At 41.8% G+C, this 22,029-nt stretch overlaps 1 protein-coding gene across 1 annotated transcript in view; it reads left to right on the top strand.

The window, feature by feature from the left end:
- The window catches only part of GOLIM4 (golgi integral membrane protein 4), a 98,049-nt gene that overhangs the window by 34,440 nt on the left and 41,580 nt on the right, over positions 1 to 22,029 (top strand). Inside the window, exons 2-4 of the mRNA XM_018557786.1 lie at positions 14,722 to 14,796; positions 20,756 to 20,805; positions 21,608 to 21,661. Of these exons, the coding sequence (XP_018413288.1) occupies positions 14,722 to 14,796; positions 20,756 to 20,805; positions 21,608 to 21,661 (179 nt within the window). The remainder of the gene's footprint in view (positions 1 to 14,721; positions 14,797 to 20,755; positions 20,806 to 21,607; positions 21,662 to 22,029) is intronic.

Raw genomic sequence — 22,029 nt, 5'->3', positions numbered from 1 at the left:
AATATTTTGAATTTTATCCTTTGGGCGAGTGGAAGCCAGTGTAGGGATTGGCAGAGGGGGGTTGCAGACACTGAGCGGTTGGTCAGGTGGATGAGTCTAGCAGCTGCATTCATGATAGACTGAAGGGGGTGGTAGGCCAATGAGGAGGGAGATAAGGAAGTTGATAAGTAATTTAGCGGTTTCATTGGTGAGGAAGGGCGTATTTTAGAGATGTTACGAAGGTGAAGCTGGCAGGATTTGGATAGTGATTTGATCAGAAACATGTTGACCTTTTTAGGGCTTTTTCCCCATGTCTGTTGAACTGTGGTTTGTCTTCACACCGCCACACATGTATGGTATATGCAGGGAACATAGAAAACAATTTGATTTAAAAAAAAAATCTACTGAGCCTTGCGGCAAATTGTCCTGATCCTATCAGATGCAGTCATTGTTTGGGTATTTTGCCAGCCATGCTTACTGCAGCTGTCTGAGTACAATAGCTGGCATAAAGGGTACTGCAATGGTGTTTACCCCACTAATCTGAACACTAGTCATACCACCAAAAATTACTTTGACACCTTGGGCTAAGAATAGTGGATACATATCCCCCTTACTAAGTTGGAAGTGGGTTTTTGAAATGGTCCTTCACAGACTCTCCAGTCTCTGTTTCTGAAACTGCATGGTGGTAAATATGTCTCTGCACCAGCATGTGTAAGACTGATTCAGCTTCCTTGGCACCGCATACGTGAAGCCATAATGCTTGTGGGATATCGCCTATCAGCACATGGATTATACCTAGTGTGCAGACCGCATCATATGCCGATACCCAAGGATATTGCGGCTAATGCTGTAGCTGGTGGGGGAAGATCTGAGGTGGGAAGCATTGGGGGAAATTTATGAACATGTTTGACAAAATTTTAGGCGCAATTACCAAAATGTCTTGCTACTGAACTACAAAGTTTTATTTCTGTTGTGTCTTTTTTTGACGTTTGTGACTCACTACACATATATTTTCCGAAGTTTTGCATAATTTCTCAACTGCAAGGTATTTGCACCCAGCGACACTAAAAGACCTCCAAACTGTCACACATGCTAGAAATCTCCTGAGCACTTAAAGTGTTCCAAACATAATTTAGCTTCATACCCTCAAGTGAGTACTTCAGGACTTTTAGCTGTCACACAGGAGGTTCCCTGCAAGCTTGCAACAATTTAGAGACAAAGACAACTTTGAGACAATTTAGAGACAATTCTCCTTCTGAAGGTATTTAGGAATTAAACATAAACTGGGATAATAAATCTGTTGCTATATGCAAAGAAATCAGGGATACAACAGTTTAAAAGATGCTGATGATGTGACCAAATTGATAAATTTCCCTCATTTTGTTTGTTGGTTAGTACAAAGTAATCGATAAATTGTATTCTATCAAATTGCCCATACAGTGTCTGTGACTGTGGTAGGTACAAGAAAGGTTTAGCTCTTATGGAGACAGGAATTTTAGTTTTCTGTACTACAGGAGAGTTCTGCATATGTCAGTGCTATATGAATAATGGAAATAAATAAGGATGCACCAAAATTTCTGCCTCCGAAACATTTCGGCCGAAAATGGTACTTTGGACAAAATGCCAAAAGTAGCATTTTTTTGCCAAAAATGCGATGCTTCTCTCCTCCCCGCTGGGCACTGCTCTGTGTCCCCTCTAAAACAGAGCAGCGCCCAGCAGGGAGGAGAGAAACTTTCAGGAGTCTGAGCAGGGCAGCCTGTCAGCCGTAAAAAAGCGTTTCTTTGTTGTACTCCTTACGGAAAGTCCCTTGTAATGTTGCCTGTCAGCCGTATCACAGGTGGCCGAGCGAGTCAAGATGGAGAGCGGAGTACAAGCACTCAGGGATCAGCTGATCGCTCACTGTTTATAATTAGTTGAAGACATAGTAAGCTTACTGTGTCCTCCATTATGAATTAGGGATGCACCGAAATTTCGGCTGCCGAAACAGATCGGCTGAAAATGGCACTTTTGGCAAAATGCCGAAAGTGCCATCTTTCAGCCGAAATAGCGATGCATCCCTGGTTTCTCTCCTCCTCGCTGGGAACTGCTCTGTGTCCAGCGGGGAGCAGAGAAACTGTCATAGGAGGGGCCGAGTGGTGTGGGGGAAGAGAGCAATGAACGGTCGGCGCCTCTCCTCCCGCACCGCTCGGCCTCCTGTGACAGAATAGGAGAGCTGTGATGTGGGACAGCTGACAGCTATTTCTGCCACCACACCACCGCACTCCTTATCTGTCACAGGTCTATTTAAAAAGGGAAATATCAGGGGTCTCTTTAGACCCCTGATATTTCCCTGAAGCCCCCAACAGTCAAATAATAAAAAAAAATATATTTGATACAAATAAATAAAACTTTATAAAAATAAATAAAAATTTGAGAAGGTTAGAAAAAAAAAACATTTTCAGTTTTGGCCTGACAGTTTTTTTTATTTCGGTTTGGTTTTGAAATTTCCATTTCGGGGCACCTCAATTATGAATGAATAGGAAATGCTCTACATCACTTCCTGTTCATTCATGATTGTGGGCGCAGTAACTGATACTATCTCCACAGTTTATGAATGGACAGGATCACTCTGTACAGAGGACTCCTGTTCATTTATAACCGGTGCTGCAGAAAAAGATTTAGGACTCTGTGTCCTCAATCTCTTTTTCTATTTTAGAAGGGAAATATCAGGGGTCTGTTTAGACACCCAATGTTTCCCCAAAGCACCTAAAAGTAAAGTAAAAAATAGAAATATATAAACATTTTTTTAGAAGGTTAGAAAAAAAAAAAAGTTTTGGTTTCAGCCTAATACATTTTTTATTTTCAGTTTCGGTCTGAAAATTCCATTTTGGTGCACCTCTAGAAATAAATGCCTATTGGTTAGCTGAGACAGACATTTTAGGGATTTATATTTCACCGTCATGACTACGTATTCTAAGAAAAAATGCAAAACAATTTTTGATTTATCTAGTTTGCATATGTTTTTGCTTAAATATGGAACTATGTTGGATGTTTGCCCTTTTAAAACATCTAAAAGCCAGCTGTGTAGTATGAAGACTAGCTTCTTATTTAACAGGCTTAAAATTGTGTTGGAGAAACAGTGTTTCCTTCAAGACGTGTGCATTTCTTACCAAAGCAGATATGTAGGGGCAGGCTTATTTTTCCTTGCTGTGGTATATGCATTAATGCATTTGCTTTATATATAAAAATGACTCTTTACTTGAATAAGGAAATACACTGAGTGGCCAGATTATTATGACCACCTGACGTTTGTAGGCAAATTAGCTATAATTTCGCGCTGAAGTTGCTAGAGGGCCAGACAATTATAAATAGGGAAGCAGGTTGTTTACCACGACAGTAGAAGTGATTTTTTTCTGAAGATATGGGTAAACAATGCGATTTAACAGCCTTTGAACGTGGGATGATTGTTGGCGCTTGGAGCCATGGAGCGAGTATCAGCAAAACAGCAGAATTCGTTAAATGTTCAAGAGCAGCTGTTGTTAAAGTGTTTAAAGACTGGACTGTCAGCCGAAAATCTGGGTCTGAACGTGCGAATTGTGGCCGTCAGCGACTAGTCAATGTTAGGGCAGAACGGAGAGTGGCAAGACTGGTACAAGACAACAGAAGGGCAACAGTGCAGTGTCAGATTCCTTGCATCACCTTTCAACATCTCGTGGAGTCACGAGGCGGCCCAACGAAGTACTGATGGGGTGGTCATAATAATCTGGCCACTCAGTGTATATTCGCAGCTGTCATTGAGACAAATTTGAAACCGATTTTACAGTTAAGACCCGAAATCCCATTATATTGCAGATTGCCACTCTTTAGATGTTTTGACTGCATTAGCTTTTACTACTCGCCTATGACTAGGACAGATGTGTGAGCGTAATTGTCTAATAGAAGCTAAGTTTAAAAAAAAAAAAAAAAAAATACAAAATGGCTCTTATGACATGCTATTGCAGCTTGGCCATTTCTTCCACATAAACATAGTTAACTTGTTATGCTGCCCATTTGTGTGACACCCTTTCAGTAATTTCAGTTTGGATGCTATTCAATGGAAACTTTGATTTTATTTTTTTTAAATGTATAAATAACCTTGGGTGGTTTTAAAGTGCCGTTGACTTAGTTTATTACAAAAAGTAAGCATACTTCTCTAAACCTGCACAAACTCTCGAGTATAAGCCGAGGGGGGCACTTTTCACCCAAAAAAATGGGCTGAAAATCTCGGCTTATACTCGAGTATATACGGTAACCTGTTTGAGCTCTCATTTTTATTAACAAATAATATGACATTTTAAGGGGTGCCTGTCACTTTCTGGGCAAATAATGAAAAAATGTTTAGCAAAAGAGTTTACCTACAGTGAACACCACACATTAAAACAATCAGTAATCAGTCACCAGTAGGGAAGCTTGTTTGTTGTAAGAATGAGCTCGGTTTTACAGAAAAACCTAATATAACTTCAGCTGTCGATCTTTCTTTTTGGATCTGCTGATTGTTTTGACATGCAGTTTTTCAATGAGTAACAACTTCCTATGCATGTTATATGTTCAGTTTGAGAAGCCTAACTTTGTCCAGGTTTACTTTAAAAGAAAACTAGTGTGCCCGTTCTTTAAGGGGCTGAATACATATGGCGCATCACAGCAGTGGTGGAGTGCACAGAAATGTGCATTGGTACAGTGACGTATGTCGGTGTATGTGCACTGAGCTCAGAGGCAGCCATTGGTGCAGCGGCGAGTAAAGCTTGGTGGGCATGTGGAGGCAGTGGGGAGAGCAGAGGGAAGAGTATGGGGGTCAGGTACAGTGCTGGGAGTGGGGATTTGTGTGCATACCGGGTGCCAAGGAATGAGAATGTGTGTCAGCTATGGTGGTCAGAGCACGGTGGGAGAGTTGGCGTGAATGCACAGTGGTGGGGAAGTTTTGAGGCATTATGGTTAGGCAGGCACAGTGGTGACAGTAGGGGGGTGGTTGCAGGTGTGGCCATGAATGATTCCGACAGAACCTGTCAGCTGTAACTCCAGATTCCGTCCTCCCTACCATTAGCAGAGGTTCGGCAGGGCGCGATGGCGGTGGTGTGAAATACCAGGGCAGAGATTAGTGTCTGTGTTGAACAGGGCCAACTGATGGGAAGCCGATTAATCGATTATTGAAAAAGTCGATTAGTTGTTGCAGCCCTAGTGTAAGCCATAGCAGAAGAAGGGGGTAGGGGTCATGTTTTGTTTCAACGCGGACTCGCCTGCTGCAAGGACCTCACTGGATGTGCTTCCTGCTGGGTATGGATATTGTGAATGGTGCACATTTGTAGCGGCAACACAGTGTTACTACCTACCTCTTGCTACTGCACTTGTGCCATGTAGTGGCACTATTTTGGGTTATCCCAAGTGTTTAAATGATGTAGCCAATTGGAAGCTTTGCCTGAGTATTGCTCTTCCTCTTTGACAAAGACCATATGGCTGTACTGTATGTCATTGGCCACATGATTTGAATTGGAGGGTTATGAAATATGAAGAATAACAGGACTAAGGTAAGTTTTTTTGTTTTAGTCTTTCTTAACACTAAACGTAATTTGATTATTGGTTTGCTGTGCATGTAATATGTTAAGTGGCTACTTTAAGCTAAAGTTAAACTTTAGGAAAAAAACAATAGTATATGAAAAACACAATACAGTACTCCACAACACTCATCGCTCAGATTCCACAGTCAAATCCATATTAAGAGGAACCTCCAGGTGTTGGCAAAAGGCTCACTTCCACCTGTATGTTTTGTCCAAGAAGAGCCACACTCAATGCTCCAAATAAATCCAAACATGTAAGGAGAGAGTTTTTTTGTTAGTTCTGGGGAGTTTTGGAAGGTGTACGCTGTTTTATGGATTAAAATAAAATGTGGATTTATTTGGAGGAAGCATTGAGTGCGGCTCTTCTTGGGCAAAAATATATAAAACACAGCCTCACCTTTTTCCTTTTTTTTTTAAAGCTGAGCTCTAGGCAGATTATTCTTCGGACTAAAGGCAAATATTGCAGTAAAAGCAGGTTTTGCTATTTTTCATCTTGCTACTCTTTTTATCTCGTCTTTATCTTATTTTTAGGTTTAGTTTAACCAAAGAATGTCCCTCTGCCTTTGGAGGTCCGTTTGGGTTCAGTGCTGAGCCGCAGCTGATATCTCCCTAAGGAGAAGGGCTCCTGCTTGCGTTTCAAGTATGTCGCTCATCTCCCAGTGGGCAAATACAATCTGCACAGCACCCAGTCATGACTCTGCCCATCATTATTGATTGGTAGCTATGTTATAGCTGCTCTGTTTTGGACAGCACTGTCCCACAGGCACTGCCTACATAGACACTCCCAATAATTCTTGAGATTTCTAGTTCTCTTTGCACCAGGAAGCATGTTGGATGTGATGTGTGCCCCCTCTGTGGATTCTCCTTATTGTGCCCTGAAAGACTACAATGATTGGCTATGATGGCTGATAAATTAAAAAATAACTTTTCTTTTAAAGAGACAATTTATAGTATGTGCATAGTGGTAGGATGCTATATGGGCAAAGTGCTGGATTCTGCAGTTCAGCTTTAAACTCCTAGGTAACATAGTAGGAAAGCAGAGAGTTGCAAACCAGTGACGTCAGATCACATTTAACTTTATTACCTGGACATAGAACACTGCAACCGTGCCTAGGACCGTCCCTCTCTAGGTCGCACCCAAAGTTCCAGAGGCGGAGGATTTTCACACAGTGTTGACACTTTTCTACATCTCAGTAAATATAGTTTCCTTTTTTCATAGTATAATTAATTTACTCTCTCTAACCTCTCTGCTGTATTAGACATAGTTCCACCTAGTTCAGTAACTCGCGTTCAGATCCAAATGATAATTGGCTATCCCGAAAATGATACCTTTCTGCAGTCCCTGGTCTGGTTGTAAAGAACTTGTTCCATTGAAATTGGTAGATGCTTTAGGGAATAAGCACAAAAATCTATTAATTGGTTACACAAGCGTCTTCTTCAAGCTCTTAGAAATAAAGCTCTGTTCAGCTGGGACAAAATAAAGTACTTCTGGCGAGACCTTTCTTGGCAAGTTCTGTCTTTTCAGCAGAGCACACTGAGCTAAAAGGCTGTTTATGCAAATGGCTAAATTCACTGTGCTTTGAGTGCTCAACCTTTAATCTCTTCCTTCCACGCAGTACTTACTGCAGCGTTTCTTGTGTCTTCGGAGTACAGTTTTATAGCTAAATGAGAACACTGCACTAATAATACCCCAAAACGTAGAATGAAAAGAGGTCATATAGAATTGAGGAATAGCACCTACAAAGAACTTAGGGTTGTACATTTATTTAAATTAATAGAGTGTAATGCTAGGGTCATGTAAAAGGTTTTTTAAGCTTGTAAAATCTGAGAAAATTTTACAAATCAAATCATATCAAAGTGTTTTCCATAGGTCTTTGCACTGAGATTTTGACTCGGTGCATAGCTGTCTACTGGGATTTTACATAAAAGAATTTGGCAAGAAAAGTTGTTGTGTGACCCTGCATTATGATATCACACCTTATTCTATCTTGCAAATCCCACAGGTTTTTCTTGTCTGTTTACATCTGATACCCCATAGACCAACATGGGTCCAGTAATTTCAGTTTTTCTTCTCCAACGCAAGATAGAGGAAAAAAACTGGACAGACAACAGTCGCATCCGTTCTGGTCAGCAGGAGAGATCTGTGCATGGATCCCCTGTGGATCAGAACTAATACTCAACTGATGAGTGGTAAAAGCGCTTAAAGCATCACCTATGGCAAATTTTGGGTGTGGTCGTTTTCATGTTTGGTGTCTATTTACCCCACGTGACTCCGCCTTTTATATGTTACCAAAAAATTGGGGTGATGTTTTATAACATTTCATAGGGAAACAGGTTTTTTTTTCCACAAAAATGTAGGGTACTTTTTTGGTTATATAGTAAAAAATACCACCAAAAGAAAGCTTTGAGTGTCCCCAAAAAATGGTATAAAATGAATTTCAGTACAGCGTTGCATGACGGAATAAATGTCAGTCAAAGTACCGCAGTGCTGAATACTGAAAAATGGCCTGGCCAGGAAGGGGGTTCAACACCCCGGTCAGCAAGTAGTTAATAATTCAGTTTTCCTGTATCCAGTAATTCCAGTATGCTGTATTATTGCATCCTATAGAGAAGGGCTACTCGGACCATAGCATATCTTTGTTCAGTATGTGACAACTATCAGGACTATTCAGCTGTATTAATCAGAAAGCTTTGGATTTTCACGAACCATTCAATAGAATATAAAACATAATTTTCTATTGATTTTGAATGAAAGAATTACATTATATTGCCTTGAAAGGAATTGTTAATTACAATCATGTCCTGATTGCACATCATCAATTGTAGATATTCATCGGTATTATTTTCATTATATTTTCGCTTTGTAAAGGGCCAGTTACATGATCAATGAGAACACTTGAGCGATGATTACCTATTGTGCTTTGAGTTGTACATTGGATGAGCAAGCGAGGTAACTTCTAAGATATTTACCATGATACCGCAGTGAGCTGTTTTTTTTTTTCTTTTTCTTTTTCTTTTTCTTTTTCTTTTTCTTTTTGCAACATCAATAGTCAGGCAGCTTCACATATACACTAATATGCGTAGTGTGCTGTGAGACACAAGATTGTAGTTATATTTAGACATCGGTTATACTGCAGCCTTCAGGAGGCTTAGAAACTGAGCAAGCCCCTATACAATCCACCTCCAACCGTCCTATCTTGATTTTTTGCTAGTGTCCTCGGAGGCTGGATGCTTTATCCTCAACTCCAAGAAAAATGCTAAATATAATTTGCTTTTTTTTTTTTTTGCTGATTTCTCTTGTTCTGCCAACAAGAGATTGGTGGAGCTAGTCTGAAATGTCACCTTCGGGCACTGGGCTTTGCATGTGGCTCTTTCCAGACCTTCCTGTACTGTGTGTGTTAGCCACAGATGGCTCTGCAGTTATAGAGCAGTGACACAGTCACAATATGATCTGAATCCAGTATGTATGCGAGTCTCTGTTTGCAATGACTATATCCTTGTATCTAACAACTAATATACTGGACTGTGCTAAGAGCGATGACACAGCTTTATAGTGAGTCCTAGGGGGTGATTTACTAACCTAAACACACGCACGCACCAGGTGCATGTGATTTTCACACAGCAAAACGTATTTATCAACCAAAAAGTCTCTAAAAGCATATTTCCACTAATGCCATATATGGAAAAATCATGCACATGATGCATATATAATGCTGCTTCACAGTTTAGACAAAAATGGTTAGCTCATGCATTTACATTCCTGCATTCATCAACACAATGTAGAGCTAATTTACACAACATCACCTTGCAATTCATGCTTGGCTTTGCACAACACACCTGCTGGGTGTGTACACACTACAAAGGTGTTTAGATTCCACCCATAGATCATGCTGGGAGGGAACACACTACAGGGGTGTATACATGTTCATGGTGTGTTTATAAGGTTAGTAAATCAACCCCCTAGTCTCTTACAACTTTTCAACTCTACAAGGCCATTAGTGCTGCAGGAGCAGATGCTACCTCACACGTTTAACCGTTTTACTGATGCAACAGTAGCTTAGCACCAACGTTGTGCTAGAATCAGTGTTGTTCAGGCGCATTTCACCATCTTTCCCTGTCTGTAGACTAAGAAGGGGGTTCTGCCCTCTGCTTCTGCTGCTTCAAACGTTTTATAAATCATCTGGTCTCAGGTCTTGCTCCACTGCCCGTCTTCACTGACTTAATTACATTCAGCTCCCTATGACTCTAAACGGCATATACTGCCTAGGTTTGTATGCTAGCCCTTGACTGAACATGTCTATAAAAAGATGTTTGGAGAGCAATTCTGCTGCAACAAGTGACCTCACCTCATATACTCCCCTTTTGTTTTAGGGAGTGCCTGTATTTTGGATCCTAGGACACCAATATCTATACGGTCATTCTGATTAGCAGCTTCTATAGATCTACTGTGTCAACCTGAGACCTTTACTGTGTCTAACAGACATCCTACATCCTTTATGTAAGGGGATATAAAATCTTTTTCTTGAAGTTCATTAATCCTTTCGCTGCCAAGGACTTTTTTTGGTGTTTTTTGCACGCGTTTTATAATCCACATTTTAGGCCTGAAAATTACTTGATACCCCCAAACATTATATATTTTTTGAAAACAAAAACCCTGTCGAATAAAATGGTGGCAGTTGAAAATTATTATGTTTCACAATAGCGCAAGTCTATATCAAACCCAAAAATGTTGTAAAAAAATGCACTTTTATTTATTTTTAGTGCCCAAAAACACAATATAATAATTTTTTGTGAAATATGAAAGATGAGGCTTTAAATAGATGCCCAAATAAAAAAATTATGTGCGTCCGTGAAACGGCGATAAAATATGGCACCCCAAATTGTCCATAGGTGACGCTTTAAGAGCCCCTACAAGTCATCAGTTTAGAGAGATCCATGAATTTTGGCACTTAAATTTATTACTCACTCTGGCGCACGCAGCGATACCTAACATGCGTTCATCGTTTTCGTACGTAGGCGCACCCGACGCGTGTAAATACGCGGGGGCCTTTAAATTTTGTTTTCTTATTTATACTTTTTTTGTTTAACTACCTGCCGGCCTTTGTAAAAAAACAAACGCCGGCCGGGAGCTCTCTACATCTGAGCGGGCGCCTTTAGACGTCCACTCGGCCACGGCCACTTGCGCGCACGAGCGGAAAACAGACAATTTAAAAACAGGCAGCGATGCCTGTTAACATACAAGCGATCCACCGGCTATAGAGCCGGCTGATCGCTTGTAAGAGCTGCCAGCCCGTGTCCCCCCTCCCTCCGCGGCCCCCCTCCCGTTGTCACGCTGGTCCCGGGCTCTGCTGTGCCCGGTGCGAGGCTGGGACCAGCATAGTGCCTCTGTTAGACACCATTCACACGTAGCGACATACCTTTTGCAGCAGATCCGCACGGCCGGGATAGCGCGACTTTCGGGGCGTCGTTCCAGCGACGATCCAGCGACGGTAGCGCGACCTTCTCCGTCGGGCTCCATAGAAAAAAGGCAAAATCGTGCAAAAAGGGTCCGGTAGAAGCGACTTGCGACGGCGACGAGCAACATGGAGTTAAGACAGCTCCATTGAATAGCATTGGCCGGCGACTTCTCGCGATATCGCGCGGCAAAAATGCGCGATATCGCGCTATAATTCGCTACATGTGAACGGGGCCTCACACGGAATCAGAGGGAGATCGGTACACGACCTCCCTCCGGTCCCCTCTCCACTGCCAAAATGCAGAAGTGATGTTTATTACATCACTTCCGTATTGTGTCACTTTCTAGCGTTTCATGCTGGAGAGAAGCTGATGAAGCAGATGTCTGCTTCATCAGCTTCTTCTGGGGGTTCTAGGTGACAGGGCTCTTGGAGACCCCTGATGTCTCCATAAAGAGGACCTGTCACATAATTTGCTATCACATAGGGGGGTTTCTTAGCCCCATGAGTGATAGAAATAAAGTTAAGGAGGGAAACAAAAATAGGAAAAAAAATTAGTTTCCCCCCAAAAAATGTAAAGCCACATATAAAAGGGAAAAAAACAAAAAAAAATGTCCCCATCCATACATACACGCATGCAAACATGCGTTGAGTGCGCATACCTGCGAATATGACGATTGCGCCCATTATGCAGCACATGTTACATATCGTCGCCCACGTTGCAGTGAGAGCAATAATTCTAGGGCCATCAATCACTGATAACACTAAACTGATGAGCGGTAAAAGCTTTTAAATCGTCGCCTATGGTCAATTTTGGGCATGGTAGTTTTTTGCGATTTCGCTGGTGCGCGCAATTTTTAAGCTTGACATGTTTGGTGCCTATATACCACACGTTACGTCTTTTATATTTTACCAAAAATTGGGTAATAATAATTGTTTCCTAACATAATGTAAAAAAAAAACTTTTATTTTTCCAAAATTTTCAGTAATTTTTCAGAAAAATAGTAAAAAATAAAACCCGTAGTGGTGATTACATACCAAGAAAATAAAGCTCTATCTGTCCCCAAAAAATGGTATAAAATTAATTTCAGTACAGCGTTGTATGACGGAATAAATGTCAGTCAAAGTACTGCAGTGCTGAATACTGAAAAATGGCCTGGACAGGAAGGGGGTCTAAACACCCCGGTAAGCAAGTGGTTAAATTGTTGTTTTTTTTTCTTTTTTACAAGCCCCTTATGTGATAGCATACTAACGGTGACCGCTCTCTTTAAGGTAATGTTAGGGGCCAATTAGATCCCTAATGTCACCTTTCCACTCCAAATAAGCTATTGGAACGCAGATCTCGCTCTAATAGCTTATTGCCCAACTTCTGCAGCCAAGCAATGACAGCTGAGGGACTGGACGTGATACAATCAGCGTTGCTTCCTGTCCCATAGAACTGTGAGGAGATCAGTGAATGGATGTTTGTCAGTCTCCTTTTGCTTCACACCGTCACCCAACAAGCGAGGTGGGGGTGTCTGGCGGGGGCCGCAATTTACCGGCCTGTGGAAGTTATCTGGTAGCAGTTGAGCTGCCAGAATCGCTTCCAGTGTTAAGTAGGTGTTAAGCTTTACACATGTATACAGAGTCCCAGCTATAGTCTGTTTAAAGGGGCCCGCTGCCAACATATGTCTGTTGCAGTGGAAGGGTTAAGCGACAAAGGTCCCACCTCTCAAAAACCCAGGCATGTCAGTTGGAGTTGGCTGGCTCAACTGTTGTTTTGTTTGCCAGTGTCTATACCTTGTACAATTGTTTTGTCAATATTATTCCTTTGTCCCTCAATGAACTTCAAGAGAGATTTTGTTACGTGTAAAATTATTTTTTTCTTTCCAAGAAACACCTTTTTTTCTTTGATTTCTTTCTTTTTTTTCTTCAAGCAAGACTCTTCTTTACATTGCTGCTGAAGCTTTGTCTACTCGGGTGCAGCTGTCTGGTACAGTTGTCTTCAGCCTGGCTTTTGGGGTACTGCATCCAGACCATGCTGAAGTGGGCATTGCAGGGATATCCTGGAAGTGACAGATCTGTGTGGGGTGCATTCCAGACTCCCTTCTGGTAAAAGTTTCAAAGTCCAGACCTGCTGCCATTACCTTTTTAATGCTTGTCCTGTCTCTGAAGACTTGGTGAGTGGGCCAGTTGGGCAGATCTCTAGTGAGCTGACCCATTTAATTAGGTCCCAGGGTGCACTGCAATGTGATAGATAAACCATCAGGGAGGATCCATCTTGCTGTGGTAAGAAAGGTAGATCAGATCCTGTCCTGGGCAGAACTTGACTTTCCAGCCTTTTCCGATGATATACCTTTCTGGTTGTATGCCCTATTAATAAAGTCTACATTTGAATAGGATACTTTTTGCCAGTTCTTTCGTATTTGCACTTGTTCTGGGACAAGCAGAGACCTTCACTGAGCAACGCAGTTCCTTTGGTAGATTTGGTTAAGGAGGTTGAGCCGCTTTATTTCTTGTTTGCATTGCAAGATGTAGACTTCCAGGCATAGACAGTTGGCCGGAAAACTTCCTCAGCCTGCAATGTCTGGACCTGCAATGTCCATATGCACAGGTGTTCCAGGACCTGTGTTGCTGGTGGGGGATGCTGGATGCGGATCCCTTGCCCTTCAGGTTAATCAAAAAACTGAACAGGTTTGTCTCCATTTACAAGGATCCTCTTACAGAAGCAGTGGATGCTCTGGTGGCTCAGTGGAATCGGTACACATCTATGCCTTTACCCTACTGAAACTTCTTCCTTGTCTGCTACGCAGGGTGAAGATGGAAGACCTGCGCTAAGGCATATACAAGAGCACAGGGGTATACTTGGGGATATGGAGGAGCACATAGTATTATGTCCATCACTTGCAACTGACTTACAATATATACGGTGTTTCAATTTACATCAGTTTCTATTTGCAAACATTCCTTCTGGAACCTAACCCTGGCATAAATCGAGGGTTTCTAGTACTGCGCGCAGTACTTCTTGTCAGTGCAGACCACCGCAGCACAGTGGTGTGAACTGGACCTATTTAATGCAAGGCAATTTGGCTTGTCTGCGAGTTGGGTGTACGCTGGCTGCTTTTTCCAGCACAACCCCAAGACACAGACAACACATCTGATATGAATGGGCCTTAAAGGGGCTGTGCCTTCTCTTGCTGTGCCTTCCCTTTAGTTAAACTATAATGCTCTGGGAATCCTTGGACATGTATTTGTAAAACAAGTGTGTGTGTATGTAATCATATATAATATATAAAGTAAACTCCTCCCCATTATCTGGCATCCAACACATTGAAGTATACTGTACTGTAATTAATGAGCAATACAGTGATCACTAGGTGGCGCTTGTTCATAGACTATCGTTCACAGACACTTGCTCCCAGGCTAATACGGTGGCAAGCGCACTCTTTGGCCCTGGTTTTCTACACTCACATGCTGCAGAGCCCTTTCTTGGTCTCCTACAAGGTTGCAGATCGGCAGAACAGTGGATTGTTTTTTTGCCAGTTATATGAGAGATCTGGTTAGTTGAATACCAGTTAGCAGAGAGTTTACTGTATTTGCTTACAATTGCCCAAAAGGCATTATAGTTATCTTTTATTGTAAACATCTTACTTGCATTCAGAAAACCTCTTTTGTCACTAGTTAACTTGTATATTGTTTTTATAAGCATGACAAGAATTTACACTTTTTTTTTTTTATAGTGGTCTATGAGCACAGATCACGGCTAGAAAAATCTTTACAAAAGGAAAGACTTGAACTGAAGAAAGCAAGAGAAGGTAAGTGATCACCTATTCTGAAACAATGCTGTTTAATGTGATTTGACCTATGTGTCTTCTTACATCCCCAATTCCCCAAAAGTTGGGACGTTGTGTAAAATCTCCATAAAAACAGAATGCAATGATTTGCAAATCTCATAAACCCCTATTTTATTCACAATAGAAAATATATCAAATGTTTACACAGGGGAAATGGACCATTTTAAGAAAAAAATAAGGTAATTTTGAACTTGATGGCAGCAACACCTCTTAAAATAGTTGGGGCAGGGCCATGTTTACCTCAGTGTAGTATCCCCTCTTCTTTTAACAACACTCCAGGAGACCAGTTGTTGGAGTTTTTTTAAGAGGAATGTTGTCCCATTCTTACCTGATAGAGGATTCTAAGGGGTCTATTCACTAAGCTGCCGTAGGCAGCCGAGTGAATGACCGACCTGAAGTGAAGTGAGCCGAACACTGTTCGGCTATTCACTTCAGGCTGGTACGGCTGATTTCAGCTGTACATCGGCTGAAATCCGCCGGACATCGGCTTGCTTCGCATGGCTTCGGGTCGGCCGAACATGCTCAGCATGTTCGGCTGACCCGAAGTGCAGAAGGAGTTCGACTCAGCCGATCCAACATCTGGATCGGCTGAGCCGAACCTCCGGCAGGCTTCTCACTGCTGTTCGGCCTATTCTTATAGATGCCGAACAGCAGTGAGTGAATAGCCGAATGCCGCTCAGGCTGTTCTGCTCGGTCCCTCCAGAGGGACCGAGCAGAACAGAAAAATAGTTAAAAAAGTAAATAGAAAAGGATTGTGCGGAGCTAGCAGTGACCGCTCCGCCCAACAGTTTTCTATTGTCCGGCGATTCTGCTGCCGTCAAAAAAGAAAAGAAAAAAACTCTCCCGGCCGCTCAGGAGAGAAACGCTGCTTTTTCTTTTTTTTTCTTTATTCTGACACAGAGCCGTGTCAGAATAGAAAAAAAAAATTTAAAAAATGTTGCCCATTGGAATGCATTGCTAGAATCCTATTGGCTATTTCAATTTGCAATAGCCAATAGTAAACTAGCATTGTACCCGCCCTCTGCTGATGGACCTGATGGAGAACTGCAGCAGAGGGCAGGTACAATGCTAGTTTACTATTGGCTATAGTGTCAAAAAAAAGAAACAGCGGTGTTTCTCTCCTTGGCAGCCAGGAGCGGGAGACTCCCGGAGCTCCAGGGAGAGTTTGCTGTTTGGAGATCAGTGTTCCTGGTTAGCAGGTAACCAGGGACGCTGATCTCTCTGCATGTGGCCGCCCAGCTGTCAGAAGCAGGCTGTCGGCCAGCTTCGGCTTTCAGCGCGGCTGAGCCGAGGCATATGCGTTTGGCTCGACTGAGCCGCTCGGCCACGTTAGGGAGCTGTACGGGCTATAGTGAATAGCCCGTACAGCACCCCTTCGGTTCTACTGAACCGAAGGGGTCCTGGGGCCGAAGCTAGCCGAAGGATCGGCCGAAGCTACGGCTAGATTCTTCGGCACCTTCGTGAATAGATCCCTAAGTGCTCAACAGTGCTGGGTCATCTGTCATATTCTTTGTTTCAAGATGCACCAAATATTTTTAGTTGGGGAAAGGTCTGGACTGCAGGCAGGTCATTTAAGCACCCGGACTCTTCTACTATGAAGCCATGCTTTTGTGATAGATGCAGTATGCGGTTTAACATTGTCCTGCTGAAATAGGCCTTCCCTGAAAAAGACGTCATCTGGATGGGAGCATATGGTGCTCTAAAACCTGGATATATCTTTTAGCATTGATGGTGCCTTTCCAGATGTGCAAGTTGCCCATTCCATAAGCACTAATGCATTCCATACCATCAGAGATGCAGACGTTTTAGCCAAGCTCTGATAACAAGCCAGAAGGTCCCTTTCCTCTTTAGTCCGAAGGACGTGCAACTCCTATGGTTGGAAAAAAGAATGTCAAATTTCGATTTGTCTGACCACAGAACAGTTTTCCACTTTGCAACAAACCATTTTAAATGAGCTTTGGCTCAGAGAAAACGGCGGCGTTTCTGGATCATGTTCAGATATGGCTTCTTTGCATGATAGAGCTTTAACTTGCATTTTTGAATGGCACATCAAACTGTGTTCACAGACAGTGATTTTTGGAAGTATTCCTGAGCCCTTACAGTGATGTCCATCACAGAATCATGCCTGTTTTTAATGCTTTGTTGTCTGAGGGCTCGAAGATCACAGGGAACAAATATTGCATTTCGGCCTTGTTCCTTGTGCACAGAGATTTCGCCAGATTCTCAGAATATTTTGATATGTACTGTAGATGATGATGAGATATTTAAAATCTCTGCATTTTTATGTTGAACATTATTCTGAAATTGTTGGACAATATTTGAGGCAGCTTTTCATGGATTGGTAAACCTCTGACCGTCCTTCCTTTTGAAACACTCTGATTCACTCTGATAAGTACCACTTACTTTGCCAGCTTTTTGTTGCCCTGTCCCAACTTTTTTGAGACCTGTTGCTGTCATTAATTTTCAAATTACCTTATTTTTTTCTTAAAATTGTGCATTTTCTCAGTTTAAACATTTGATATGTTTTCTATTGTGACTAAAATCTGGCTTTATAAGATTTGCAAATCATTGCATTCTGTTTTTATGTAGATTTTACACAGCGCCCCAACTTTTTGGGAATTGGGCTTGTAAATGCCCTCTAAGATATAGGATTTTTACAGCTCCAGTAATAGGAGGTATGATCCACCTGTATGTGCACCAATCTCTCATCACCTTTGATGGAACACAAGCGGCTGGCCAGCCCTGTGAACCACAGGTGAATAATTTGCGGCACCCAGAATACAGCCCCAGCTTTTTAGAAATGGTATTGGTATGTTGGCATGTAGCATTTCAACATTTTAGATGTGACAGTAGCTTTGCTATATTTTTAATCTTAGGCACAATTTGTACTTTTGTACCAAGGGTATTGATTGGGATCAGCTTGAGGTTAAAAGGTAAATTTAGGTATAAGGATCAGGTTAAGGGTTATGTATAGTGGTTAGGTATAGCGTTACAGTAAGATTTAGGGGTTGTGCTGGGCATAAGGATAATTGTAATTTACCATTTGTGGGTGTGATCAATTCATTTCTCAGGTGTGTTAATGGTATAGCATGAGTGATAAAAGCGATTTGTGCTTACTAAGATTTCTGTTACCCAAACTCCCATACCAAAAGCAGTCTCAGAATCTCAGACGTGGAAAATGAATATACTGCTAAAATAAGAGGTGTGAAACTGTTGGGGACCCAGTAAAAAAAAACCAGAAGGCTTGTTTGAGCCCTAGTTTAGAAAAGGTTGAGCTTTGTGTACTTACCCATGTAAAAATACCTAAATCCCAGTCTCTTTATTTGGGAAAGGGGGTTTTCAGGACTCACTTTTGTAGCCGACTCCCTGCAAGTCACACTAAATAATACTGCTCATTATTTTCATGGTACTATCTATGCAAAGTCTGGCTTAGACATCAGAAGGGCAGCCAGTGCTGTGTAGAGGTAGAGCTGCAAATAACGCATGCAATTTGCAAAGGAAATAAGAAATTACTTCTGTGTACTATCCTCAGGTACTGGTATTTTGCATTAAAATTTCCCATGTAGCCTAAGTTATCAATCCACAACAATCAATGTTCTTCCTTGTATGTTTTAAAACCTTTCCTTGGCTTTTGTGCTAAGTGGGATCTCTAGACTTCAATTAATTAGAAATTGTTGTATTAAATAGCTAAATAATATCTTCGCAAAAAACAAACCTATTTAATGAGCCACAAAGGCTGAGCAGGTCCTGGCCGCCACACTCAGTACAACATAATTGCTTTAATAATCCAGGTGCACATTCAGCTTTGGTCAGCGCAAGTATCCGGATGTATACTGTGAAAATGCTAATTTATATGTGCATTTTCTATGCAAATGAATAATCTCAAGCAATTAATTATTTAGCTTCTGACCAATAAACTGTGAAATTGCATTTTGTCTTATCAGCTGGAAGGATGTGGATTTTATTTGTGTTGTCACAAGGCTGTAGCAGACAATTTTTAAGAAGCGCTGCAAAACAGCTCACACTCGACATTTCCTAATTCTCATACTAGCTGGTCCCTTTTTGGGGATTTTCTGTAGGTCTGAAAAGAGTTGAATGTGCCTTATTACTGCCATCTAGTGTTGGAAAGGAAATTGACATGTGCTTTGATGAACCCAGACTACATTTTATTACTGGCAACAATCTAAAGTCTAAACTGTTATTCTCTGGTCAGTACAGATACACATTCCAAACTCAGAATGCCAGTTTACTATTAAGAGAGAATATAGCTCGGCAGCTGTTATGGGTCCTTTTGAAAAATTGTCTGCCAGTTTTCTTCAGCTTTATAGATCAGTGTTCTAGTGCAATAACTTCTGCCTGTATCAGAGGCTAATATAAGAGAATCTGTGTACAGATTTTTAACCGCCATATTGTATTTGCATGCATACTATACATACGGTATGTAAAGAAAAGGCCAATCATGTTTTCTTCTGTATTTAGAGTTAAAATGCACCCTAACCCTAAGGTACTTTAACTATTAACAAAAATGTATTTTGTTTGTGTATCACTCGGGTGTAGATCCATAAATCATCTCTGAATTGGTGCTGACACTGTCCTTCTTCTGGAGGATGGCTACTTTTGTTCCTCATGGTCCCTGTGTGTGTTGTAAAGCAGGGCGTGACAAATCCCAGGTCGTCATGGTGACTAGAACTTCCATCCTGGCACCTGGGCTTTTGTCAGCCTGTTCACTGCATGCATCAGGGATGAGAAATTTCTATTGCCCGATGCCCCGGACATGCAGTTTCGGCCGCCGCGTCAGCTCTGCTCCCCCCATTCTAATCCCTATTGGGAGCCCGCTGTATGCTGTGATTGATCTGTGTCACCTTCGATCCCCTCTGCTCTCCTCACCTGTATCGGCAGAAGCAGAGGGGGACAGACCGCCGCAGCTGGCGCCTAGCGGGGAGGAGAGACCGCTGTAAGCCGCTGTGACTTTGCATTCCCCCCCATGCGCACTCTTTGGATTCAACTGCCAGCAGTAGAAAGCCAGCGACAAGTCTCCCATCCAGCGGGCCAGGAGCAATAGCCAGCCTCCTATTGGATTTTTTAAATTGCAGTAGTGCAAGTCGGGTGCACCTACATATGAAAACGATTGCGCTTCACATGTCGGGTATCGCCGCATGTGCCCATCAAAACTGTGATTGAACATTACATCTGTCATTTAAAATAAAGCTTTGATAGTTAAAAAAAAAAAAAAACTGGCTCCTAGATTCAAAGCAAATTTGTCAAGCCCTGTTGTAAAGCATCCACTCACGTGATGGACTATACCTTCAATACAAATTGGTAAACTGAGTGATTTTCATCCCGGAAATGAGCTTGGAGCAATGTCGGCATGGATTCAGAGATGATTTGAGGATCCTCAGCTGAGTGATACACTGGTGTGATGTGTTTAATTGCATGTTTCTGTGCGATTAATGCATTGTACCACACAATGCATCTACTGTGCCTTAACAGTCCGGGAGGTGGCACCCCAAACACACTTATGCCCACAATGTGCTCGATCATACTGCAGCACACGATACCGCAATACCGTGCGTTGCGATCAAAAGAAAGTACATTGTGCCGCGATTGATTGCACTGCAGAAGGGAAGTTGGTTTGGCGTGCAATTCAAATGAATCACAACGGACTTCCCACACTGTTGCGTATGGTAGTTGTGTCATTAGGTACGGTGTGTTATGGAACGGTGAATGAGCCCTAAAACAACAGCCAGGATAGGAGTATCATGCAGTCTATCATTTGACATCAGTGCCTAGTAAAGCTACTTTACAAAACACATTAGAATTTTTTTTTTCAACATATAAATAAAATTACAACCTAAGATAAGAATTGAGTGCAGTTAGCCTCATAATTCATAATTTGACGTCTGCTTCCCCTTTTTTCTAGATCATCTTGTTTATAAACTTGAAGCCCAAGAAACACTGAATAAGGGAAGAGTAAGTAGAATTGAATTTGCATGTTCTGTTGTCTTTGTTCTCACGCTTGTAGAGGAGCCAGGTTTTATTGTACCTTGTTTATTAATACAAATCATGTTTCCTTGCAGCAATGACCACAAACAGTACAGTCACTATGTGGTTAAAGCAGTCATACCGTGCAGAACATGGAATGAAAATATGCCAGGCCCATTGTTTAATCTAACAACATTGTATCAACTGAGTTTGTGATGGTTTATGGCCCCTTTTATACGGGCTGTCAGTTTTTCAGGCAGATCTGATCCGAAGCCCAATGTTGCTCAATGCTCCATGGGATGTAAATGGAGATGTGTTCGTTTACAACCGATTACCCCTGACTCCACCTAGGTCTGGAAAGAAAAAAACGGAACAGCATTCTGTTTTCACGTACCTGGTTGTGACGGATTGAAGGTAATTGGATGTACACAGATGCATGTCTGCTTACATCTGACTGCCTATAGATGTAACCTGGGTCTGTACAGCTCAGTTTTGTCCTTCATCGCTGACCGGGCACAGATGTCACAGATGTGCCTTCCTTTCCATTCTACTCTGATCAGCAGGGGGTCTGTGCACTGATCTCCTGCTGATTGGAATGGACAGCGCCCGTGTGAAAGTGGCCAAACAATTTAATATGCATACATCTGCATTTTCATTACTTATTTTTTTTTCTTTAGACTTAAATTTGCTAAATACTGTTTATATTTGTTGGATAAGTTTTCAGAATAAATACCTCTGCTGGAGTGCACTTTTTTTTGCACAATGTTTAACTTCTTTTTTTTTTCTTTAGCAAGACTCAAATACCAGATACAACGCACTAAGTGTACAACATCAAATGTTGAAGGTAGGTCTTTTATCACACCTCTTTTAAAGCACGTTTGCACTGTAGCTAGCAGCGTTTAGTTATATTTTATGTAAAGGCTTTTACTTTTTTTTTTTAGCTTTGGAGAAAAGTTAGTCCCTCTACCAAATTTGGACTGCTAGGGAGCTTCACCTCTCTGTTTGCCCCGGTGACCATTGTAACCAAGACAAAGAGCAAATGGAAATCCTAGATTTTCGAGCTGTCATGAGAGCGGGTGTGCCCCTCTCGGCCTCCTAACAGTTTCTCTCCTCCCTGCTACGACAATTTAATCTGAAAGATGGCACTGTCGGCTGTTTGGCCAAAGTACAATTTTTGGCCGATATGTGTCATCGTCCAAAATCTCAGTGATA

The sequence above is a fragment of the Nanorana parkeri genome, unplaced genomic scaffold (genome assembly GCF_000935625.1).
Source record: "Nanorana parkeri isolate BGI_ZX_2015 unplaced genomic scaffold, ASM93562v1 scaffold303, whole genome shotgun sequence".
Classification (NCBI taxonomy): Eukaryota; Metazoa; Chordata; class Amphibia; order Anura; family Dicroglossidae; genus Nanorana; species Nanorana parkeri.
Note: the sequence above shows the minus strand (reverse complement) of the source record. Positions and strands in the feature narration are given on the sequence as shown.